Source organism: Oncorhynchus gorbuscha, linkage group LG24 (genome assembly GCF_021184085.1).
Source record: "Oncorhynchus gorbuscha isolate QuinsamMale2020 ecotype Even-year linkage group LG24, OgorEven_v1.0, whole genome shotgun sequence".
Taxonomy (NCBI): domain Eukaryota; kingdom Metazoa; phylum Chordata; class Actinopteri; order Salmoniformes; family Salmonidae; genus Oncorhynchus; species Oncorhynchus gorbuscha.
Genome location: NC_060196.1, coordinates 24792775 through 24819681, shown reverse-complemented (window position 1 = coordinate 24819681; position 26907 = coordinate 24792775). Strand labels below are relative to the sequence as shown.

Here is a 26907-nt window from a genome sequence, read left to right as displayed (position 1 = left end):
CAGCTCTGTAGCTCAGAGCTCACAGCATAGGAATGAAACCCTTTAGATACCACGATTTGATGGGAGATGAAGTCTAGGTGGTTCGACTTGAATTCACCCGCTTAGACACAGCTACTCATCCATAGCTTGGTTAGAAAAGGATTTCTTTGTCCTAAAACTTGCGTTGCGTTCTGGGTTGTTTGACTTTTCAGACCCTGCTGCAGGTTTTATATCCTTGGGTCAGAAGTGGGCGTAACCGCCTTGAGGGCAATTCTTTGGACGTACCAAGTTAATGAGGCAAGGCTAGATTTTCTCAAATCCCATTTTAGACAACTAACTTAACATTTCATCTTCCCCAAAACATTCTCTTTGATTTGGATATTTTCCACACAACGTACAATGTGTAAACATCAAACATATATATTAGGAAAACCCTTCACATTACAATGTTTTTGTAATAACGTCATCTATTAACCTTTTAATAACATAAATAAATTACATACATTTTCATAGTCCACCTATCGTCATGACCACCATTGTGGCTGACGGAAACCATTGTTCCAAAGTCCCTTTATTTCATGTTTAATGTTCTGAGGCTGGTTCTCCATAGTGACAGGACAAAGGAATTTGTCTGTGGCCTGAGATTTACAAGGGGTGTGGGGCCATTAAAAACACCCCCGTCTTCAGACCCACAGATCTCTCCTCCTCTGTTGTGGTAGCGTACGTAAAAAATCATCTGTCCTCGGTTGCAACACCCACTACCAAGTTCTAAACTGCCCCTGGAAGCAACGTCAGCACTTTTGGATTGACTCGTCAATTTGCACTCTCGTCAAACAATAGCATGGTATATAATTTGTAAGTCGCTCTGGATAAGAGCGTCTGCTAAATGACTTAAATGTAAATGTATATTTTCATTGTAATACCTACTGTAATAGCTACTGTAAATTGGATATTGCAGTTAGATTAACAAGAATTTAAGCTTTCTGTCCATATAAGCCATGTCTATGTCCTGGGATTTTTTTGTTGTTACTTACAACGTCATGCTAATCACATTAGCTCACGTTTGCAAAACCGTCCCGCTGGCGATGCCGTAGAGGTTAATTTGTGGAAATGATTTCATATGATATGTTATGATTTACAATTTGTATGATATTTTTCCAAATTTGCAAAATGTACAATATGTTACAAATTTCCAAAACATATGATATTTTAAGAATTCCAATTTGGTTAACGCTAGCTAGCTGGCTGACCTTAGCTAGGCTAGGGGTTAAGGTTACGTTTAATGTTAGGAGTAGGTTAAAGGGTTAAGGTTAGGGGAAGGGTTAAGGTCAGGGTTATATAACATGATAACAGATAATAGTTGCAAAGTAGCTAAAAGTATTAAGTAGTTCAAGTTGCTAATTAACTAAAATTTTTAAGTTGTCCATGACAAGATTTGAACACGCAACCTTTGGGTTGCTAGACGTTTGCGTTATACATTCACCCCGACCAACCACCCTCCTTTAGATTTGCCTTAAGTAACCTTCTGTATAATGTAACTATACAAAATATAACATATCATCCTAGTATGATTATCCCAGATTTACATTTACTATGTTACTTCTGGCGTTACCAGACCAGTGAGTCACAGCTTGCTGTGTAGTCAGGTGGTTGCATGTCTGCCAGGCTAAAACTATATTGAACTAAAATAAATGCAACATGCAACAATTTCAAAGATTTTACTGAAAAACTAATTAGGCCCTAATCTATGGATTTCACATGACTGGGAATACAGATCTGTTAAAAAAGGTAGGGGCGTGGATCAGAAAATCAGTCAGCATCTGGTGTGACCACAATTTGCCTCATGCAGCTCAACACATTTCCTTCACATAGAGTTGATCAGACTGTTGATTGTGGCCGGTGGAATGTTGTCCCACTCCTCTTCGATGGCTGACGTTGATAGATATTGGTGGGAACTGGAACACACTGTCGTACTTGTTGACCCAAAGTAACCCAAACATGTTTGAGTATGCAGGCTGGGACATTTTCAGCTTCCAGGAATTGTGTGCAGATCCTTGCGACATGGGGCTATGCATTATCATACTGAAACAGGAGTTGATGGCGGCGGATGAATGGCATGACAATGGCCCTCAGGATCTCGCCACTGTATCTGTGTGCATTCAAATTGCCATTGATAAAATGCATTTGTGTTCGTTGTCTGTGGCTTATGCTTACACATACCATAACCAACCCCACCATGGGTTCACAACATTGACATCAGCAAACCGCTCACCCACACAACGCCATTGTGTGATGGTTGTGCGGTTGTGAGACCGGTTGGACGTACTGCCAAATTCTCTAAAACGATGTTGGAGACGGCGTATGGTAGAGAAATTAACATTCAATTATCTGGCAACTGTTCTGGTGAACATTCCTGCAGTCAGCATGCCAATTGCACGCTCCCTCAACTTGAGACATCTGGCATTTTGTTGTGTGACAAAATTGCACATTTTTATAGTGGTCTTTTGTCCCCAGAACAAGGTGTGCTTGTGTAATGATCATGCTGTTTCATCAGCTTCTTGATATGCCACACCTGTCAGGTGGATGGAGTATCTTGGAAAAGGATAAATGTTCACTAACAGGGATGTAAACATTTGTGCACAACATTTGTGATAAATAATATTTTTGTGAATATTGAACATTTCTGGGGTATTTTATTTCAGCTCATGAAACATGTGACCAACACTTTACATGTTGCATACTGACTGGCCCGAATCTGTTAGCAAAGATTTGTAAAAGCCTATCGTTTCCAATGGGAGCAAATTAATTATAGTGGGCAGAACAAGCAAAGGAGGTGAGCAGAGCCAACCACGAGCTAGTGAGATCCAACTGGGGTATTTTAGCATTTATTTGAATATTTCAGTTAGGGGAACATCTACTCAGAAGTGCGTGTGTGCAGTAACTCATTTTGGGCTCCTAAACAACGTCTACAAAATAGTCTACTCTGTTAAAAATTACATTTTTGTAAACCGAAAACTGTATGGAGATCAAATGTTTAATCGATGAGAAAATGTGCAGAATTTGGGCCAAAATCCATCTCGCGCTATCTTCTCCCACTGCCGGCAACTGAGCTTCCTCATCGCCATATTTGGTAGTGAGTGGAAACGCCAACCAGATGCTTCACATTAATGCATCCAGTGAAATATCTGGCTCATTGTTCTGTCTGTCTGGTGCTTTCACCAACTGGGAACTCCGACAAATACGAGTTCAAATCATTACCTCGGTGATCTTCAGGTCGGAAACTCTGAGCTCGAGAAAGAATTTCGAGTTGGTTGGCCATTCAAAATAATTTTCAGTCGGAGCTCCTTTTTTCGGGAGTTCTCAGTTGTTGTGAACGCGGCAGTACCCTCCACTCAACTCTCGCTGCGCGACGAACGTAATAAATGTGGGCACCAGGCAGGCGCGTACTGTATTTATAGCTTCTCCTTTATTGTTTACAAGTAGCCTAGCTAGCTACTCCACGACGTGCCTCTTTTGTTGATTCATTTAAGTAAACATGTATGATGTGGCTCATTTAAAGGAAGATACATGCAGGTATGTCCACTAAATAGTGGTTATATAAATGTGTAGCTTACTAGTTATGTTCAGCTAGCTAACGTTAGCCAGTTACCGGTAGCTACTGTAGCTAGCTAATCGTTTCTGCTGTCGGTTCTATCTAACCCTGTAATTATTGGCATTGTTTTTAGCTAACTAAATAAACAATAATACTTTTAATGTGATATTTATTTTAAATATTGCTGTTACATATCTGTTGTTTGTTTACACTTACAGATTTGTTTGAAGATAGGTGAAGTTAGGAAACGTCAAGTGTTTGTGTAGACAAGGTGAAGATTGAGGACGAGATGGAAGATGGTACACCTGCAGGACTATCTGTGGGAATTGCAGACGCTGACGATGCTCCCTCAGGCTCATCAGCAGCATCAACACGAAAGAGGAAGTCTGATGTGCTCAGAGATGCTAAGCCCAAGAAGAAAAAGAAGGCCAAAGTCAGCCGCCCCCCAAGGCTTGGCTACACTGTTGAACAAGGAGAGGATATGCTTCTGATCATATCGAATACAAATCAGTATGATAACATATGGCGGCCGAACACGAAAGGAAGAAAGAAAAAGAAAATCCTTAAAGGAAAAGCCAAAGTCACTCCAGCAAAGAAGAAGAATACGGTTCTTCCAAAGGGTAAAGCCACAAAGAAACCACTGATCAAGAAAGGTGAACTGGAGCCCACACTGCAACACCACCAAGAGGAGGGCTTTGACAGCTGGGGTCAGAACCTACCAGTGGAAGTGTTAGTTAATATTTTCAAGATGGTAGTTCACCAAGATGGTGCAGTACCATTCCTGTGCAGGTAATGCAATGTTTCATGTAACCTGCCCTTCTCATGTTGCATTTTCATCTCTCTTAAATGGGAGATTCTAGACATAAAACTTAGATTAAATAAACAATCAAGCTCAATACAAGTTGCAATGAACATGGAAACTATTTGAGCTAACTGATATGTAAACATTCTGCACACTGTTTTAGGGTGGCTAAGGTGTGCCACCTATGGAATGCAGCTGCAGCCAGTCCTGCTCTGTGGCGCAGTGTGTCTGTGGGTTACTGCTGGTTGGAACCTGGTAAAACCCACTTACCTAAAACTGTACTGAAGATCAGGAACACTGTAAGCTGGCTTGCACAGAACAGGTCAGTACTATTTGGTAAAATTTCAAACAGAATAACAGAATAGAACAGAATAGAGTCTCCCACACTGTGAAACTATGTATGCCTGCTAAGTAAAATGTGGATCGTATAGGCTAGTTCTGGGGTTTCACTGACACTGATTAAGCCAAGTCATGGACTAAAAAGCACCCAGTCCAGGGCATATTTTGTCCATGAAACAGACTGACCCATAGAGTAAATGTATTCTAAGCCCTAACAACAATTTTAGTAATTGAAAAAATAACATTAACTGACTTAACTATGCCTATAAATAAGTAATAATGGTACATTTCTCTTATTTTGTTTTGAAGATTCTCTCAATTAAGAGACTTTTCTCTTAATCACTGGAAAAATAATGTTGACCATGTTGTGGAGGTAAGTTCTGATCTACACAATACAACTGTGATGTTACTGTTTTGCCATTTAATGCCTCAATCAGGCTGTTTGTTGCTTCATACCTGTTCTACATTTTCATTGGATCCATGGATCCTCTACTAATGTAGACTAATTGTAAGAAATAGTTTGACATAGAAAGGAAAGCTATCACTGTTAAGTGTTTTGATAATAACTTCACACCATGAAAGTCTGTATGAAGTTTCCTGTTTAAGTCTGATTGTGTTTCAGGTTTTCTTTATTGATTAACATCCCACTGTTTACCTAACAGGTTTTGTCCCAGTCCTGCCCCCATCTCCGCTCACTCAAGCTGTCATACTGTACAGGTGTGACTGAGAAGGCCTTTCAGAGCCTCAGTGGCAGCTGCCGGTCCCTAGATAGCATTAACGTCCAGTACTCTGAGGTAGGCCAAAAAGCATGTCAGTAGACATAATGATGGTTCACTCACACTATAGCACACAAAGGTCCAAATACTGCACCATAGGAGTCCAGATACTGTGCCGTCTGAAAGTATTCACACACCTTGAATTTTCCATATTTTGTTGTTTTACAGCAGGGGTTCCCAAACTTTTTTGTTGTCCCATTTTGATTTTTTTTTTTACAACTATTTTGAACACCACCATGTAAAAAAATACTTCCTTCAGATATGTTTTTTTCTTCAAGTGGGACATGACGGTCTATTACAAATCAGTCTGACAGTACTTTCAAGTATTTACATCAGAAGGAAGTGTGGTTCGAGGTGACTTAAATCAGAATCGGAATGGTATTGGAAAGTTCAGAAGATCATCAGGCAATTTTTGTATGATCTTCTGTGTGGAAAAGTCCATCATTGATGGACATCATGTCCCCCCATTCTGATTTAGTTCCTGGTATTGTCCTTTCTAATGAGCCCTGCGTGACTTGTTTCCCACTACAATGCCCACATCACACATGCATTTTCCTGAGAGTCCTATCTTTCAGTGATGGGGTCATAATATTGTTTTATCTTAAACCTTTTCAAAGGACATTTCTAAGTGTCTGTACTTTTGAACGGTAGTGTACCTGGTTCAGTCTGCTTTCCAACAGACACCGGGAGACAAATTGACCTTTCAGCCGGACAATAATCTAAAACACAAAGCCAAATATACAGTGCATTCGGAAAGTATTCAGACCCCTTGACTTTTTCCACATTTGTTACGTTACAGCCTCATTCTAAAATGTATTAAATAGTTGTAATTATTTTGTATTGTGTGTAGATTGAGGATTTTAAAAAAATATACTTTTTAGACTAAGGCTGTAACCTAACAAAATGTGAAAAGTCAAGGGATCTGAATACTTTCCGAATGCACCGTACAATGGAGTTGCTTATCTAGATGACATTGAATGTTCCTGAGTGACCTAGTTATAGTTTTGACTTAAATCTGCTTTAAAATCAATGGCAAAACTTAAAAGTAGCTGTCTAACAATGATCAACAAAACTCTTGACAGAGCTTGAAGAATTTTTAAAATAATGTGCAAATATTGTACAATCCAGATGTGCAAAGCTCTTAGACTTTTCCAGAAAGGCTCACACTTGCAGTCAGTGCCAAATGTGATTCTAACATTATTGACTCAGTGGTGTGAATATTTATGTAAATTAGATTTCTGTATTTCATTCTCAATACATTTGCAGACCTTCCTAAACATGTTTTCACTATGTAATTATGAGGGGGGGGGATTTATTTAATACATTTTGAATTCAGTCTAACACAATGTGGAATAAGTCAAGGGGTGTGTATACTTTCTGAAAGTACTGTACATGACAGTGGAGTGAGCTTATGATCTACACTTCTGCCTATTGATTGTATCACTTTTCATTAGACGTACCGTCATTAAAGTAGGTAGAACTTCTTTGTGTATATATTAAATGCCTAAAATCTTATACTCTCTCTTGTTGCTATAGATACAGGTTGAAGGGCTTGTCACCTTCTTGGAATCCTATGGGAGTCAACTTAGACAGATTCTGTTCACCCATGGGCCCAGGAATGACCGACTTCTCACTGCTATCTCCGTAGGTGCCATTTTATTTCTTACAGTATTTGACGACTTGCGTATAATACAGAGACTTCAGGAAGAATTGATCCCCCTTCACTTTTTCCACATTTTGTTGTGTTAAAGTCTGCATTTAAAATGGATTACATGTAGATGTTGTGTCACTGGCCTACACACTATACTCCATAATGTCAAAGTGGAATTATGTTTTTAGACATTGACAAATTACTGTTTTTTATGATTGCTTATCTTTGAAACTATAGGCTGATTTTGCAAAACTCTACACACTAACCACCAAACCTTACACCAAACCAGCAAAACATTATACATCTCTTGCAAAAGGAAACATTTCTTGCAAAACTCTAAATTGTTTTTGCATCAGTACAGTACACACAAACCATCATTTGAATAAGCACACGAAGCACCAACCACGCACTGATAGTATAAATGATTAACACTTGTGGCTTTTTCTGTGTGCAGGGCATAGCAGTTTGCAATGAAGTTTTGTCATATATGTAGTAAACACACATGCACACAGGTATCCAAATGTGTAAAGTATGGATGTGTATTCTGAACATAGTGTCTTATCAATACAAATAAGGGGGGAAAGGTTTTTAGTTCTCTCAATGTTCTAACACTCCTCAAACAACAAAAGCACAGTAGGAGAAAACAAACATTTCTACTAGAAAAAAATAACAGAAAAAAGTGTACATCTCGTGGGTCTGGCCATAAGACTTCATCCACAGGCCATGTTGTCTTGAGCTAGGAAGCGTGGAAAGTATGGCCTGGAGTGCTGTATCCAGGCCTGGCATGACCCCTGATCCATGCCTCCTCCATTGCCTGTAGATGGGGTATGTGTTGTGGGGCTGGTGATCATACACCTTCCAACGCCATGCAGAGAAGAATTATTCAATAGGATTCAAAAATGGAGAGTATAGGGGGAGATTGAGTGCGATGAAAAGTGGGTGACCGGTGGACCACAGCAGCCCGGTGGAAACTAACATTGTAGCACTGTAGAGATCAATGTTTACAGTTTTGCTATAAGTGTGTTATTAAATTGCAAACTGAGTGTAAAGCAGTGAGTTAGGTTTACAGTTTTGCAAAAAGTGTTTTTAAAATTACAACCTGAGTTTAAAGCAGAGAACGAGCATTCAGTTTGGCACATGTGGTAAATGCATTGGCTACAAGTGTTAATGTTTTTTTAAGGCAGACATTGAATATCACTTTGAGCATGGTAAAGTTGTTCATTACTAGGGTTGCAAAGGGTCTGAAACTTTCCGGTAATTTTCCTTTAATTTAAGCCTGGGAATTTTGCTTAAATTCATTTAAAAAATGTTAGCTTACAGTGAGGGGAAAAGTATTTGATCCCCTGCTGATTTTCTACGTTTGCCCACTGGCAAAGAAATGATCCGTCTATAATTTTAATGGTAGGTTTATTTGAACGGTGAGAGAAAATAACAACAACAAAATCCAGAAACTCATGTCAAAAATGTTTATAAATTGATTTGCATTTTGAGGGAAATAAGTATTTGACCCCCTCTCAATCAGATAGACTTCTGGCTCCCATGTGTCTTTTTATACAGGTAACAAACTGAGATTAGGAGCACACTCTTAAAGGGTGTGCTCCTAATCTCAGTTTGTTACCTGTATAAAAGACACCTGTCCACAGAAGCAATCAATCAGATTCCAAACTCTCCACCATGGCCAAGACCAAAGAGCTCTCCAAGGATGTCAGGGACAAGATTGTAGACCTACACAAGGCTGGAATGGGCTACAAGACCATCGCCAAGCAGCTTGATGAGAAGGTGACAACAGTTGGTGCGATTATTCGCAAATGGAAGAAACACAAAATAACTCTCAATCTCCCTCGGCCTGGGGCTCCATGCAAGATCTCACCTTGTGTATTTGCAATGATCATGAGAACGGTGAGGAATCAGCCCAGAACTACACGGGAGGATCTTGTCAATGATCTCAAGGCAGCGGAGACCATAATCATCAAGAAAACAATTGGTAACACACTACACCGTGAAGGACTGAAATCCTGCAGCGCCTGCAAGGTCCCCCTGCTCAAGAAAGCACATATACATGCCGGTCTGAAGTTTGCCAATGAACATCTGGGTGAAAGTGTTATGGTCAGATGAGACCAAAATGGAGCTCTTTGGCATCAACTCAACTCGCAGTGTTTGGAGGAGGAGGAATGCTGCCTATGACCCCAAGAATACCATCCCCACCATCAAACACGGAGATGGCAACATTATGCCTTGGGTGTTTTTCTGCTAAGGGGACAGGACAACTTCACTGCATCAAAGGGATGATGGACGGGGCCATGTACCGTCAAATCATGGGTGAGAACCTCCGTCCCTCAGCCAAGGCATTGAAAATGGGTCGTGGATGGGTATTCCAGCATGACAATGACCCAAAACACACGGCCAAGGCAACAAAGGAGTGGCTCAAGAAGAAGCACAGTAAGGTCCTGGAGTAGCCTAGCCAGTCTCCAGACTTTAATCCCATAGAAAATCTGTGGAGGGAGCTGAAGGTTCGAGTTGCCAAACATCAGCCTCGAAACCTTAATGACTTGGAGAAGATCTGCAAAGAGGAGTGGGACAAAATCCCTCCTGAGATGTGTGCAAACCTGGTGTCCAACTACAAGAAACGTCTGACCTCTGATTGCCAACAAGGGTTTTGCCACCAAGTACTAAGTCATGTTTTGCAGAGGGGTCAAATACTTATTATCCTCATTAAAATGCAAATCAATTTATAACATTTTTCTGGATTTTTGTTCTTATTCTGTCTGTCACAGTTCAAATAAACCTACCATTAAAATGATAGCCTGATAATTTCTTTGTCAGTGGGCGAATGTACAAAATCAGCAGGGGATCAAGAACTTTTTCCCTCACTGTATGTGTATCCCACAAAGGTTCACTGTAATAAGGACATTTTAGGTCATGTGGCATATTTTGGTTAAACTATCCCCTATTCAATGGAATCGCAACCATCTGCATGCACAGTGCCGTCTTCCATCACATGTACAGCTGATTCTCAAGATCTTGCACACTAATGAGATTATTGAGCTGCTATTGAACCCACACTACTACACTGTCTGAGCCAAGGACTACATGCTTTCTGGTAAGTTTTGATTACAATACTGGGTGGGTGGATATATTTTATGACATGAATGCGTTTTTGTTAACTAGTAAATAGTAGCCTACAGCAAAGTGTGTTTACATCATTTCTAACTTGTTAACAATTTCTGCTAGTTAGCAAAAACTCATATGTGGTCTTAGCTTGCTTGAGCCTGCTAACTGAGTGTTAATTCACCCGTTTCCATACATGTTTCATTTTAAAACATTTATCTTTCAAAGGAGTTATCTGTACAGTCGTGGCCAAAAGATTTGAGAATGACACAAATATAAATTTTCACAAAGTCTGCTGCCTCAGTGTCTTCAGATATTTTTGTCAGATGTTACTATTGAATATTGAAGTATAATTACAGGCGTTTATTGACAATTACATGAAGTTGATGCAAAGAGTCAATATTTGCAGTGTTGACCCTTTTTCAAGACCACTGGAATCCGCCCTGGCATGCTGTCAATTAACTTCTGGGCCACATCCTGACAGATGGCAGCCCATTCTTGCATAATCACAATGCTTGGAGTTTGTCAGAATTTGTGCATTTTTGTTTGTCCACCTGCCTCTTAAGGATTGACCACAAGTTCTCAATGGGATTAAGGTCTGAGGAGTTTCCTGGCCATGGACCCAAAATATCGATGTTTTGTTCCCCGAGCCACTTAGTTATCACTTTTGCCTTATGGCAAGGTGCTCCATCATGCTGGAAAAGGCATTGTTCTTCACTAAACTGTTCCTGGATGGATGGGAGAAGTTGCTCTCTGAGGATGTGTTTGTACCATTCTTTATTCATGGCTGTGTTCTTCGGCAAAATTGTGAGTGAGCCCACTCCCTAGGCTGAGATGCATGACACAGGACTGATGGTAGCACTCACCTTCTCCGGACAAGCTTTTTGTCCGGATGCCCCAAACGATCGGAAAGGGGCTTCATCAGAGAAAATGACTTTACCCCAGTCCTCAGCAGTCCAATCCCTGTACCTTTTGCAGAATATCAGTATGTCCCTGATGTTTTTCCTGGAGAGAAGTGGCTTCTTTGCTGCCCTTCTTGACACCAGGCCATTCTCAAAAAGTCTTTGCCTTACTGTGCGTGCAGATGCACTCACACCTGCCTGCTGAAATTCCTGAGCAAGCTCTGTACTGGCGGTGCCCCGATCCCGCAGCTGAATCAACTTTAGGAGACGGTCCTGGCGCTTGCTGGACTTTCTTGGGTGCCCTGAAGCCTTCTTCACAACAATTGAACTGCTCTCCTTGAAGTTCTTGATGATCTGATAAATGGTTGATTTTAGGTATAATCTTACTGGCAGCAATATCCTTGCCTGTGAAGCTCTCTTTGTGCAAAGCAATGATGACGGTGTGTGTTTCCTTGCAAGTAACCATGGTTGACAGAGGAAGAACAATGATTCCAAGCACCACCCTCCTTTTGAAGCTTCCAGTCTGTTATTCGAACTCAATCAGCATGACAGAGTGATCTCCAGCCTCGTCCTCATCAACACTCACACCTGTGTTAATGAGAGAATCACTGACATAATCTCAGCTGGTCCTTTTGTAAGCAGGGCTGAAATGCAGTGGGATTGTTTTTTTGAGGATTCGGTTCATTTGTGTGGCAAAGAGGGACTGCAATTAATTGCAATTCATCTGATCACTCTTCATAACATTCTGGAGTGAGTATATGCAAATTGCCATCATACAAACTGAGGCAGTACACTTTGTAAAATTCATAGTTATCATTCTCAAAACTTTTGGCCACGACTGTACATGGAATTTAGTTTTAGAAAAAAAAAAATATATATATATATATATATATTATTTCTATCTTTACAGAAAAATGCCATCTGATGTGTGGAGACATTTCACTGCAGCTAATGTAGAAGGAAAAGTTGTCCATTTGCAATTACTGTGCCAAATCATATGTGAAGAATGCAACAAAGATCTAGAATCATCTGGCCAAGTGCATCAAGTTCCGTCAGCGCTCACAACAAGCAACCTCTGACTAAAGTCAGTCTTCTATTCGAGGTGAAAATTGATGATTCGGACACCTTATCGATAGCAACAGCTCATGGTCCTCCTGGAATCAAGCTTTTTTGACTCAATGGAGGAACGTAGTCAGAGATGCTGACGAATGTCTTGCTCGAGCTGTGTATGCAACTGGTTCACCTCTGATGCTCACAGGCAATGTGTATTGGAAGAGATTTCTGAACGTTCTTCTTCCAGCATACACCCCTCCAACCAGACATGCCTTTTCTACTCATTTGCTGGATGCAGAGTTCAACAGAGTTCAAGTGAAGGTCAAGCAAATCCTAGAGAAAGCAGACTGTATTGCAATCATCTCCGATGGGTGGTTGAATGTTCGTGGGCAAGGAGTAATTGACTACATACATCTCCACCCCTCAACCAGTATTCTACAAGAGCACAGACACAAGGGACAACAGACACACCCGTCTCTACATTGCCGATGAGCTGAATGCAGTCAACAATGACCTTGGACCACAGAAGGTATTTGCACTGGTGACGGACAATGCTGCAAACATGAATGCTGCTTGGTCTAAAGTGGAGGAGTCCTACCCTCACATCACACCCATTGACTGTGCTGCTCATGCATTGAATCTGCTCCTCAAGGACATCATGGCACTGAAAACAATGGATACACTCTAGAGCCAATGAAATGGTTAGGTATGTGAAGGGTCATCAAGTTCTAATAGCAACCTGCCTCACCAAGCAAAGTGAGAAGAATGAGAGCACCACCTTGAAGCTGCCCAGCAACATCCGTGTCATCATTTGACAGTCTCTTGGAGGGGAGGAGTCTCTCCAAGAAATGGCCATATCACATTCTGCCGATAGAGACAGCCCCATCAAGAGGATCCTCCTGGATGATGTATTTTGGGAGAGCATGTTAAGCAGCCTGAAACTCCTGAAACCTATAGCAGTAGCCATTCCATGGATTGAGGGAGACAATGCCATCCTGTCTGATGTTCAGACTCCGCTTGCAGATGTAAGAAGAAATCCAAACTGCCCTGCCTACTTCACTGTTGCTCCAAGCAGAGGAAACTGCAGTTCTGAAATACATCAAAAAGCGTGAAGACTTCTGCCTGAAGTCCATACACACTGCAGCGTACATGTTGGACCTTAAGTATGCTGGCAAGAGCATCCTGTCTTGTGCAGAGATCAACAAGGCCTATGGTGTCATCACTACCGTGTCTTGCCATCTTTGCCTGGATGAGGGCAAGGTTCTTGGCAGTCTGGCGAAGTACACTTCCAAGCAAGGGCTTTGGGATGGAGATGCAATATCTCATCAGCCAACTGGTGGAAGGGACTTCATGGATCTGAGGCTCTTTCTGCTGTTGCCTCCATCATCCTCCAAATCCCACCAACATCAGCCTCCTCAGAACGCAACTGGTCCTTGTTTGGGAACGCACACACCAAAGCACGCAACAGGCTGACCAATACAAGGGTTGACAAATTGGTGGCCATCTGGGCAAATTTGAGGCTGACAATGACAATGAGCCATCCTCAGCAAGGTTGGAAAGTGACAGTGAGGATGATGCCTCAGACTCTGATGTTTTTAAGAGGTGGACATTGAGAAGACGTGGAAGCCTGAGAGGTAGACAACCAAAGCTTTAGTTTCTAGACTAACATGTTTTTGGGAGATGTGATGGATCATTCAATATTCCCTTTTGTTGTACAATGAAATCGTCCCATGTGAAGAGTCAATTCATTTAATTAAAGTAAAAAAATTAAAAAACTTCTGTTGGAAGGATTTAATAATTTGCAATTGTCTACTTATGATAAGATAAAAGGTTTATGTTTTTGACTCCATATGATATTGTAAACATATCCAATGCAAAAAAATCTAAATTTTTAAGTGGTATTAATTTGAATATTTCCCATATATTCCCACGTAAAGTTACCACCCCTGAATTTTCCCTAAAATGTGCAACCCTATTCATTCCACTTTGAATGGTGTATCAATGCATCCAGTCCCTACAAAGATATAGGCGTCCTTCCTAACTCTAATACCCTTCCTGGGGACCAGCAAAATTAAGGCAGTTATACATTTAAAAAAAACATTACAATACATTCACAACAGATTTCACAACATTGTGTGCCGAAAAGCCCCTACTCTACTACCATATATCTACAACACAAAATCCATGTGTACGTGTGTATAGTGTGTATGTTATCTTGTGTTTTGTATTCAGAGAGAACCCTGGTTCAGTCTGCTTTCCAACAGACACTGGGATACAAATTCATCTTTCAATAGGACAGTAACCTAAAACACAAGGCCAAATATACACTGAGTGCACAAAACATTATGAACACCTGCTCTTTCCATGACATTCACAAACCAGGTGAAAGCTATGATCCCTTATTGATGTCCCTTGCTACAGTGCATTTGGAAAGTATTCAGACAACTTTTTCCACATTTGGTCGTTACAGCCGTATTCTAAATTGGATTAAATAAATAAATAAATCCTAAGCAATCTACACACTACCCCATAATGTTTGCAAATTTATTTAAAAAAATAAACACCTTATTTCCATAAGTATTCAAACCCTTTGCTATGAGACTTGAAATAGAGCTCAGGTGCATCATGTTTCCATCGATCATCCTTGATGTTTCTACAACTTGATGAGGGTCCACTTGTAGTAAATTCAATTGATTGGACATGATTTGGACAGGCACACACCTGTCTATATAAGGTCCCACAGTTGACAGTGCATATCAGAGCAAAAACCAAGCCAATAAGTCGAAGGAATTGTCCATAGAGCTCCGAGACAGGATTGTGTCGAGGCACAGATCTAGGGAATGGTACCATTTCTGCAGCATTGAATGTCCACAAGAACACATTGGCCTCCATCTTTCCTAAATGGAAGAAGTTTGGAACCACCAGGACTCTTCCTAGAGCTCGCCGCCCAGGCCAAACTGAGCAATCTGGGTAGAAGGGACTTGGTCAGGGAGGTGAGCAAGAACCCGATGGTCACTGACAGGGCTCTAGAGTTCCTCAGTGGAGATGGGAAAACCTTCCAGAAGGACAACCATCTCTGCAGCACTCCACCAATTAGGCCTTTATGGTAGTGGCCAGACAGAAGCCAGCCACTCCTTAAAAGGCACATGACAGCCCACTTGGAGTTTTCCAAAAGGCACCTAGGGACTCTAGGACTCTGACCATGAGAAACAGGATTCTCTGATCTGATGGAAACCAAGATGGAAATCTTTAGCTTGAATGCCAAGTGCCATGTCTGGTGTCTGGAGGAAAATTTACACCGCTCATCACCTGACCAATACCGTCGATACGGTGAAGCGTGGTGGTGGCAGCATCAGGACAATGACCCTAAACACACAGCCGAGACAATGCAGGTGTGGCTTCGGGACAAGTCTCTGAATTCCCTTGAGGGGCCCAGCCAGAGCTTGGACTTGAACCCGATCGAACATCTCTGAAAATAGCTGTGCAGCGTCGCTCACTGTCCAACCTGACCGAGCTCGAGAGGCTCTGTAAAGAAGAACGTGTGAAACGTCAATGTTTTACCAATGTTAGAATTTTTGAGCGTTGACAAAAGAAAGACCATTTTAATCCCACTTTGTAACACAAAAGGTGGAAAAAGTCAAGAGGTGTGAATACTTTCTGAAAGCAATGGGTTTACATTATTGCTGCCCTCAATTACTCAATTAATATTTGAAATATATGTCCCATACTGTGTGTCATTTTACTAGAGAGGATGCTGCCCTGAGTTGCAATTGCTGGAAATTAACACAAAGCTGGACAGTGGATATTGCCAGCTTCCAATTTGCATCCAAGCTTTGCAAAATGGCTGTCCTAAACTGCAGGTATTTATTCTTTACCCAGTTGCTTATTGTGATTACATCTTTTTACTTAGCAGACGCTCTTATCCAGAGCAACTTAATGGATTCATCTTAAAATGGGACAACCATATCACAGGCATAGTAAATATACTTTTCCTCAATAAATTAGATATCAGCAAAGTCAGAGAGGGGGTGGTTTATCTTATTGAATGGCTTTTTATTTCTTGTGTAAAGGGACAAACACATTGCTGACCTTTTTGATTTGTTTTCTCTTGTGGCTCAGACTTTTCGGATGCTGAATGTCATTCCGATGCCTAAAATGACTCGTAATGGGTCGGGTTCCACATCTGGCTTCCCTTTACTGGAGGAGCTGTGTATGGCCACTACAGCTGTTTCCTTTATGACTGACCAAGACTTGACTAAGATTGTCTACGACTCCCCTAAACTGCGTGTGCTGGACCTGAGAGGTTGTTCCCGGATCACAGCAGCCGGGCTCTCTTCTCTACCATGTGAAGGTACAGTATATCCAGACAAACCCATCCATTGTTGATGCTGTGGATGGCCTTTGTTTGTGCAATCAATCAAATGCAGAATTTGGCCAAGTCGGTAGCAACAATCTTGGTTAGTTACAGTGGGGAGAACAAGTATTTGATACACTGCCGATTTTGCAGGTTTTCCTACTTACAAAGCATGTAGAGGTCTGTAATTTTTATCATAGATACACTTGAACGGTGAGAGACTGAATCTAAAACAGAAATCCAGAAAATCACATTGTATGATTTTGAAGTAATTAATTTGCATTTTATTGCATGACACAAGTATTTGATCACCTACCAACCAGTAAGAATTCTGGCTCTCACAGACCTGTTAGTTTTTCTATAAGAAGCCCTCCTGTTCTTCACACATTACCTGTATTTACTGCACCTGTTTGAACTCGTTACCTGTATAAAAGACACCTGTCCATACACTCAATCAACAGACTCCAACCTCTCCACAATGGCCAAGACCAGAGAGCTGTGTAAGTACATCAGGGATACAATTGTAGACCTGCACAAGGCTGGGATGGGCTGCAGGACAACAGGCAAGCAGCTTGGTGAGAAGGCAACAACTGTTGGCGCAATTATTAGAAAATGGAAGAAGTTCAAGATGACGGTCAATCACCCTCGGTCTGGGGCTCCATGCAAGATCTCACCTCGTGGGTCATCAATGATCATGAGGAAGGTGAGGGATCAGCCCAGAATACACGGCAGGACCTGGTCAATGACCTGAAGAGAGCTGGGACCACAGTCTCAAAGAAAACCATTAGTAACACTACGCCGTCATAGATTAAAATCCTGCAGCGCACGCAAGTTCCCCCTGCTCAAACCAGCGCATGTCCAGGCCCGTCTGAAGTTTGCCAATGACAATCTGGATGATCCAGAGGAGGAATGGGAGAAGGTCATGTGGTCTGATAAGACAAAAATAGAGCTTTTTGGTCTAAACTCCACTCGCTGTGTTTGGAGGAAGAAGGATGAGTACAACCCCAAGAACACCATTCCAACCGTGAAGCATGGAGGTGGAAACATCATTCTTTGGGGATGCTTTTATGCAAAGGGAACAGGACGACTGCACCGTATTGAGGGGAGGATGGATGGGGCCATGTATTGCGAGATCTTGGCCAACAACCTCCTTCCCTCAGTAAGAGCATTGAAGATGGGTCGTGGCTAGGTCTTCCAGCATGACAACGACCCGAAACACACAGCCAGGGCAACTAAGGAGTTGCTCTGTAAGAAGCATCTCAAGGTCCTGGAGTGGCCTAGCCAGTCTCCAGACCTGAACCCAATAGAAAATCTTTGGAGGGAGCTGAAAGTCTATTGTCCAGCGACAGCCCTGAAACCTGAAGGTCTGTATGGAGGAGTGGGCCAAAATCCCTGCTGCAGTATGTGCAAACCTGGTCAAGAACTACAGGAAACGTATGATCTCTAATTGCAAACAAAGGTTTCTGTTGCAAATATTAAGTTCTCCTTTTCTGATGTATCAAATACTTAAAAGTCATACGTGATTTTTCTGGATTTTTGTTTTAGATTCTGTCTCTCACAGTTGAAGTGTACCCTATGATAAAAAAATAAGACCTCTACATGCTTTGTTGGAAAACCTTCAAAATCAGCAGTGTATCAAATACCTGTTCTTCCCACTGTATCAATAATTACATTGGTTCATGTCAATGTTGTAAACTCATATGCTTCAAATATCAATGATTACATAGGTTCATGATAACATTGATTATGATTTATGCTACTATATTCTCTGCTGTGTTTTTTCTTAGAGCTTGAGTGTCTGTACTGGGGACTGTACTTCAGCAGCAATGTCACAGTATCGTTGTCCAAGAAGGGAATTCACCTGCTGACCCAGAAATGGAGTGGTACCTTGCAGGAGCTAGACCTTGCCAACCAGCTCTTCTCTGAAGAAGACATGGAGATTGCCATGGGCCATCTAGCTCAGAGAACTGGAGAAAACCCCCTACGTTCGCTCAATCTTAGCGGGACCAAGGTCACAACACCTGCCCTCCGGTAGGCAACACATTGGTCTTCTTCTCAACATAAAATTCACCATGAAATGCAATAGTCAATACATTACGCTTTATCTATTGTTTGCAGAATACCTTTTTTTAGAATTGTTATCAGAACAGATGCATGCATTTGTGATATAAAGTATTTGAATTTCTCTACCTAGTTAAAACAGGTCACAAGTAGGGGCAGCATATCAGTGGTGTACTGGAGGTTAAGCGCACGTCAACGCTGTGCACCTTTTTTTATTTTGCGTGAGTGTTCACCCACCTTTTGTGGACAAATATATTGAAACTAAGTATAGGGAGTGTTACTTTACTCACCGCGAACCATGATCAGTGTTTACCCACTTTTTTTACCACTACATCACTGCAGTATATGATTGACCTAGATTGGCTTGAACTGGAGATCACATTTATTTTCTTTGTTTTGCAGGTTAGTTATAGGCCAGTCTACAGCACTCAATTACTTAAACTTGTCTTCCTGCCGTTACCTTCCAAGAGGTCTGAAGAAACTGTATCGTGGCCAAGAAGAAATCCACCAGCTGCTGGACAAATTAGAGTAATTTATTGGTCCAGTTATTTGTTCTAAGAATGCCTGCAAAAGGACATTGTCTTCAAACCAATCATAAAAGTGAATATGAATCCCCCCCCAATAGCTTAGCTTTAAACATGTAACAGTATAACTTTAGACCGTCCCCTCGCCCATACCCGGGCTCGAACCAGGGACCCTCTGCACACATCAACAACAGTCACCCACGAAGCATCGTTACCCATCGCTCCACAAAAGCCGCGGCCCTTGCAGAGCAAGGGGAACTACTACTTCAAGGTCTCAGAGCAAGTGACGTCACTGATTGAAACGCTATTTAGCGCGGTTTCACATCCGTTACACATGGATACTATTGAATCATTTAAAAAAAAATGTTTTACCATGACCACTCAATCCACAATTTGTCATTTTTGTCATTTTTTATCTGTATGTTGGTTTTATTCTTGACTCTCTCAACATGACTGGAATGCTCTAAGCTGATGTGTAAATATGTTGAATAAAATGTGATTTCAATTACCTTGCTAAATATGTCTCAAATTCCGTGTTACTATTAATAAAATGAACGTTGTGTACATATTTGTCAACTTTAGAGCTGAATATAAACTTGGACTAATCTGTAACAAAAAGTGTATATAATTGTGACTTTTTACAGGGGTTTCTCCTATTTCTAGTAGTGCCAAGTTATCTACAAGAGGGAGGATAGTCTGTTCAAATGAGTATACCAGTATATACTGTATCTTGCTGCTTAAGTGGATGACTTGTCTTTGCTAATGGCTTTGTTTCATTTCAAGTGAAAATACATCAGTCTGACAGACAAGGACAAAATGGGCTGGAATCTGGCCCAATTGTATATTTTATGCACACCCCACTTATTTTTACTCCGTCATTATTCCTGTTTAAGGGTACAGAGCTGAGCAAAACAATCTTTGTGTGGTATTTATATCAATAAGCATAACAGTTTTTAACCTTTTTGCTAACATTAGTGTCAGTATTTATTGCATACATTATTTTACAATTATGAAATTCAGTTCAACATTTTTTAATAATATTAATTTCAGATTAATTTGGTCCTAACACCGAAATGAATTATATTTAGTAAAATATAATGTAGTAGATTCAAAATGATATGAAAATAGTTTTGAATTATATCCACAGTTTTAATTACAACTAGGTTTTCTGCACAAATTATAGGAAGATTGTTTTTTTCAGGGACAGTAAGCTAAGACCAGTATCTGGGTCTCACACACCTCTCCACAAGCAGCAGGTAGGTGTCAGGGTCATCAAGGATCTGGTTAATTTCCTAATCAAAGTATCCTCTCTGGTATTAGGGTGACTCTCACCCATTGTCAATGATCTTCTATTGCTGATCTCTCTTTAGTTTTGAAATATTTTCAGAGAGTAACACACTTGTTTGCCTTCTAATTGACCTGCATTGATGACTACAGTTTTGTCTTTGCCTTCTCTGTTAATCTGTGAAACTCACCTCCACCTTCTCCATCTAGTGGGAGAAGTAACAGTCCTGTCTGAGAATCCTTTTCACTCTGAAGGTATGTTTGTGTGTTCCTTGGTATTGGGGTCAAATAATCATTTCCTGCCATCGTTTGGATTGGACATTATTCCATTTTTTTCTTAAAGGTAGCCTTTTTTATTGGCAACATGAACAGGTATCCTGTGGCTGTTGACTGGCTCAATTACTAGCAGATGCATCCCATGGCCTTCCTCGATCAGATATATATATATATATTTTATAGCTTCAAATAAAGATATTGTGGCGTATGTGAATGGATCTACATATCCAGTGACTGTTTGTTCAGCTGAAAGTAGTTTTTCATGTATTTCTAGTATTTCAGATAGTTAGTTGTTCTTACCAGGATACCTAGGATAGGATAAAGTAATCCTTCTCACCCCCTCCCCCCTTAAAATATTTAGATGCACTATTGTAAAGTGGTTGTTCCACTGGATGTCATAAGGTGAATCATCTGGATAAGACTAAATGACTTAAATGTAATGTAAATGTAAATGTTCTTGATTGGATCGATAAAAAACCCTGTTGCAGCCTGAGCCTCAAGTAGGACCAGTACAATACCAGGTGTTAGCAAATCTTGTGTCTTTGCCTCATAAAAGCTCATTACTTTTTTGGATGGAAGAATCCAGATGCCAGCAACACTTCCTGTATCCCTTATGTATTGCTTCACAGATTCCAGTTGGTCCACTTGTTCAGTAGTTACTTTTCCTTCCTCCAAACTCTTGAAGGTACTGGCTTCAATTATGCTTGATTCCAATAGTTGTTTTGCAGAGACCGGCTTTCTTAGACTTGTTGTTTTCAGAGTTTGATTCTTCTCCAGTTTTGTAATAGTGAAATTTACCAAAGTGATGATTACTTGTATGATTGTCTTTGTTCTGTATTTATCAAGGAACTGGAGTCTCTGATCATCAGTATCCAGAGTGAATCAAATCCCAAAGAGAGACTATCATTCCTGAATAACACCCCACCAAAATGCTAACCGTTGTCTTTTCAAACTGTTTTATCTCAGCGTCTGCGTACATTTTCTCCGGTTTCTCCTGTGTTTTAGTTTTGTCCATCAGTGGCAGAAGAAACAGATCCTTTATACACTGCTCCATCATTCCCATGTAGGTCAGGTTTGCTTGTGTCCTTGGGTCAAAGAATCCCTTGGTGTCATCACTAAGATGATGACTGTCCGGTTTTGATTAAGCTCTGCATCAAAGTATCCCTCTCTGTATGCAACTTCAAGGGGAAAATGAAGACACTTCAATGGGTCGATGATGCCAACCAACTGCCTTCTCTGCTGATAAGAGCTTTTTGTACAGTTCTGGGCCAATTACCTTCTATTTCAGTGCCTAGTCCACAGTCAGTTTCTGGTTCTGAAGAGGGTCAATGATAAAGCCTGTGGCAGCTTGTTCTTCCAGAAGAGAGAGGTAAATACCAGGAGTCAGGCTGCCCTTTTTCTTGGCCTCGTAGATGCTCAGTTTTTGGTTGGAGTATCACACCGGCCACACAGCTGTTTCCTCTCTGATAGGTTCTAACAGTGTTTTTCGTCATTATATCCTTGTTGGTCAGTTTCCCTTCAATCAGACGTTTGTATGTCTTTTCTGACCAACTTGTCATTTTATCTCTTTGCTTTCAATGATTTCCAGGATAATTACAATGATTTCCTCGACTTATCATCCTTGACTTGTACAGTTTTAATAACTCCTGCCTTTTGTCCTCACACAGATATTCTGAGTTGATGAGATCCCAGTGTTGCATCGTTGCAGCTGAACCTGCCATGCATAACAGTGACATTTGTAGCTTGGAATGTCTCCTTTATGTGATCTTGTAGGGTGACTCTTGTTGCTTTTGAGGAGAAGATGACAAATCCCTGTGCTGGGATCAGTGACACAACTGGCCATAAGCTGCAGGTATGAGAGGTTCTCATGAGTGTTGGGGTCAAAGAATCCCTTAGTGTCATTACCGGGATCATAAAGAATCGGATCCATTTCCTCATCGAAATAGCCCCTCTTGAAGGCTACATGGACAAGAATACGATGGCTGTTAACAGGGTCAATGATTCCTCCAGTGGCAATCTGTGCCTCCAGCAGACATATTCCATGGTCTTGTAAGTCTTGGAACAGAGAGATGGTTTCGCCAGTTATGGATCTTTGTAACCAGTCACTGCTTCCTCTGCTGAACACAGCGTTCCATGACGGTCAGGCTCCACTATGTTTACCTTCACTTCCTCATCCACTGAAAATGTTCTATTCCAGTAGAATCAGTGCAGTTCCTGGCAACAGTTTTCCCTTTCATCTGGCCTGCTCGATTGTTATGATCTGAGAATGAGGAAGCAAAACACCTGCAACGCTAACTTACCCTTATAAGTATATTTTAACAGTTTTATCCTCTGTGACCTCCTTCACTGTCTTTTCCCACTGTTGAGTTCCTGCAGGACATCCTCGCTAATGATATCTGCCTCCACCAGCTGCATTGCTGTGATAGTCTCCCTGGATACCTTCAAAAACGACATTGGTTGTTTTCACTGATTGCTCTATAACCTCCAGAATTATGATGATCGTCTTCATTGTAAGGCGTCCCTGCGTGTATTGCCGATGTATGTCTTTCCTCTGATGTATTCGTCGAAGCATTCTAACATCAGCCATTCTCAAAGGGATAGTCTTTCCCATGTATTTCCCAAAAGTCTCCCTCACCCTCACTTCTTTGAAGTTAATTTCATTGAGTATCAAACTAAACTTATGATTCCGCCCACCTGACTGTTCTTGAAGAGGAAGCAGAGTCCAGTGGCTGGGTCGATGACGCATCGTCCAATCAGCTCAAGGTACGTCAGAGTTTCCTTTGTGTTTGGATCAAAGAATCCTTTGGAGACGTCTCCTGAGTCTTCAAGTATTGCATTCATGTCCTTATCAAATCAACCTTGCTTGTAGGCCACAACTACAGGAAATCTGATTGTTGATGGGATCAATTAGTCATCCTGTGGCGATTTGAGCTGCCAGTAAGCGAATTCTTCGCTCTTTCACGATTAGGGCCTTTGACAGTGACTGAAACAGGGATATTGTTTCACTTGTGTAGGGGTCTTTGTATCCTGTGACTGCTCGCTCAGCCGAGAGCAACTTGGCATGGTAGTCATGGCCCACAGGTTTGTTTTTGATAGCCTCGTCCACACTGAATTTCTTGTTTTGAACAGGGTCAATCATGAATCCAGTGGCCTGTGCCTCGAAGAACCAGTGCTGTTCCATGCATTAGAATGCCCTGCTTCATGGCATGATAGATGCTCATTCTCTGATTGGATGAAAGCATAGCTACACCAGAGATACTGGTGTAGCTTTCAGGTACTCTTTCACAGTCTCCACGAGCATCACATTCTGAGTGGTTGTTTTTCCTTCCTTCATGTCGTCATAGGTCTCTTTGTCAATGATGTTTGCCACCAGGAGCTCAGTGGAGGACACCCCCCCCCTTGCAGGCCTTTGAAGGTGATGCATACTGGGAGTAGCAGGCCAGTGTCAGGGTCCACTGTGCATTTCTCTATCAGATGTGGGTAGCTGAGATTTTCTTGTGAGTTTAGATCATAGAACACTTTGACCTCCTCAATCTGGTCAGAGAGTAAAGCCTTTTTCATAGTGGCCTTTCTCAATTGCTGAGTCCACTAAAACATATTTATTTCCAACAGGTTCAAATAGGCCTTTTGTGGATACCTGTACCTCAAGCAACCAGGATCCATAATATTTTGGAATCACATACCTTTTTATGGCTTGGAATACAGATATTTTTTCATTGGTGTAGGAATCTGTGTAACCATCAACAGATCTCTCTGCAGCAAGGAGTTTTTCTCTCATCTCAGGTCCAACAATTCCTTGACATCTTCTTCTACTCAAACTTTCCAGTTGTTGATTGGGTCTATGATCCCCTCAGTGGCAGCCTGGGCCTCCAACAGGGCCAATGCTCTGCCAGGCTTCAGTAAGACGTTTCCTCAAGGTTTGATATATTGCTATATTATGCTTTGTCTTCTCCAGGAAGACTCCAGCTACTGCACCGGTGCCTTGTGCAAGGCCATTTTCCTTTCCTTCCATATATTTAGTGATCAACTCGATCTTGACTTTCAAATCTGTGTAAAGACAGATAATATTTTGTTAACCCTCTGGAAACTAAGGGTGTATTGCAATGTGTACTGGACAGCATACTATCTCAAGGCAATCTCTCATAAACATATCAATGCAAGCTAAAATCACCCACACAGCTGATCTCAATTGCAACAATCATCATTAGCCACAGAATTGCCGCTTTTGTCAGTGTCAACATCATTGAAGCCATTTTCACTTTGAGTATAGAGCCCCACAGTAGAAGCATCATAATACCTATAAAACCTAGCAGTTAAACACAGAAATGGTTTCAATAATTTTTTTCTACTACAGAACCACTTTCATGTAGGCTTTCGCTGGCATGACATTTTGATAACTGAGGAAATATCTCTGACAAAGTTACTTTTTATCAATGTATTCGGCTCTATTTGCTCTCAGAATTGAAAATTCTAATTGTTAGCATCAAAGTAGACATGCAAGACTATAAATCCCTGCAAGCTCCTGTACGCATTCTCAAGGTGTAACTTTGCATTGGGACTTTTGATCAAATCAAATGTATTTATATAGCCCTTCTTACATCAGCTGATATCTCAAAGTGCTGTACAGAAATCCAGGCTAAAACCCCAAACAGCAAGCAATGCAGGTGTAGAAGCACGGTGGCTAGGAAAAACTCCCTAGAAAGGCTGGAGCCTAGGAAGAAACCTAGAGAGGAACCAGGCTATGAGGGGTGGCCAGTCCTCTTCTGGCTGTGCCGGGTGGAGATTATAACAGAACATGGCCAAGATGTTCAAATGTTCATAGATGACCAGCAGGGTCAAATAATAATCACAGTGGTTGTCGAGGGTGCAACAGGTCAGCACCTCAGGAGTAAATGTCAGTTGGCTTTTCATAGCCGGTCACTCTGCCGCTCCTGCTGTCTCTAGAGAGTTGAAAACAGCAGGTCTGGGACAGGTAGCACGTCCGGTGAACAGGTCAGGGTTCCATAGCCGCAGGCAGAACAGTTGAGACTGGAGCAGCAGCACGGGCCAGGTGGACTGGAGAGAGCAAGGAGTCCTCAGGCCAGGTCTTCCTGAGGCATGGTCCTAGGGTTCAGGTCCTCCGAGAGAGAGAGAGAAAAAAAAGAGAGAGCATACTTAAATTCACACAGGACACCGGATAAGACAGGAGAAATACTCCAGATAACAGACTGACCCCCCTCCCGACACAAACTACTGCAACATAAATACTGAGACAGGAGGGGTCGGGAGACACTGTGGCCCCATCCAACGATACCCCCGGACAGGGCCGAACAGGCAGGATATAACCCCACCCACTTTGCCAAAGCACTGCCCCCACACCGCTAGAGGGATAGCTTCAACCACCAACTTACCATCCTGAGACAATGCAGAGTATAGCCCAAGTGATGCATATACAGTGGCAATAAAAAGTATGTGAACCCTTTGGAAATACCTGGATTTCTGCATAAATTGGTTACAAAATTTGATCTGAACTTCAACTAGGTCACAACAATAGACAAACACAGTCTGCTTAAACTAATAACACAACAATTATAAGTTTTCATGTATTTATTGAACACACTGTGTTCACACATTTACAGTGCAGGGTGAAAAAAGTATTTGAACCCTTGGATTTAATAACTGGTTGACCATCCTTTGGCAGCAATAACTACAACCAAATGTTTTCTCTATGCTCAGAAGGAATTTGGACCATTCCTCTTCACAAAACTGTTTCAGTTCAGCAATATTCTTGGGATTTTTGATGTGAACTGCTCTCTTGAGGTCATGCCACAGCATTTCAATCAGGTTGAGGTCAGGACTTTGACTGGGCCACTCCAGAGGTGTATTTTCTTCTGTTGAAGCCATTCTGCTGTTGATTTACTTCTCTGTTTTGGGTCGTTGTCCTATTGCATCATCCAACTTCTATTAAGTTTCAATCGGAGGACAGATAGCTTAACAGTCTCCTGCAAAATGTCTTGATAAACTTGGGAGTTCATTTTCCCGTCCATAATGGCAAGCTGTCCAGGCCCTGAGGCAGCAAAACAGCCCCAAACCATGATGCTCCCTCACCATACTTTACAGTTGGGATAAGGTTTTGATGTTGGTGTGCTGTGCCCTTTTTTCTCTACACATAGTGTTGTGTTTTCCTTCCAAACAACTCAACTGTAGTTTCATCTGTCCACAGAATA

General features: G+C 41.5%; 1 protein-coding gene and 1 pseudogene across 3 annotated transcripts in view; one reads left to right on the top strand and one right to left on the bottom strand.

Moving 5' to 3' along the window:
- Nucleotides 1-19382, top strand: part of fbxl6 (F-box and leucine-rich repeat protein 6) — a 34653-nt gene extending 15271 nt beyond the window's left edge. For 2 of the 3 annotated variants that reach the window (XM_046327183.1, XM_046327184.1), the window contains exons 2-10: nucleotides 3790-4360; nucleotides 4537-4695; nucleotides 5022-5085; nucleotides 5375-5506; nucleotides 7025-7132; nucleotides 15949-16062; nucleotides 16322-16553; nucleotides 18344-18587; nucleotides 19020-19382. In XM_046327183.1, coding sequence (XP_046183139.1) covers nucleotides 3861-4360; nucleotides 4537-4695; nucleotides 5022-5085; nucleotides 5375-5506; nucleotides 7025-7132; nucleotides 15949-16062; nucleotides 16322-16553; nucleotides 18344-18587; nucleotides 19020-19149 — 1683 coding nt within the window. In that variant the 5' untranslated portion in view covers nucleotides 3790-3860 and the 3' untranslated portion in view covers nucleotides 19150-19382. Of the gene's footprint in view, nucleotides 1-3134; nucleotides 3553-3789; nucleotides 4361-4536; nucleotides 4696-5021; nucleotides 5086-5374; nucleotides 5507-7024; nucleotides 7133-15948; nucleotides 16063-16321; nucleotides 16554-18343; nucleotides 18588-19019 lie in introns of those variants that run through there. The other variant, XM_046327182.1, reaches the window with a different exon arrangement.
- A 936-nt stretch (nucleotides 19383-20318) lies between these two features.
- Nucleotides 20319-23882, bottom strand: LOC124012186 (annotated as a pseudogene).
- Between the last annotated feature and the right edge of the window lie 3025 nt (nucleotides 23883-26907).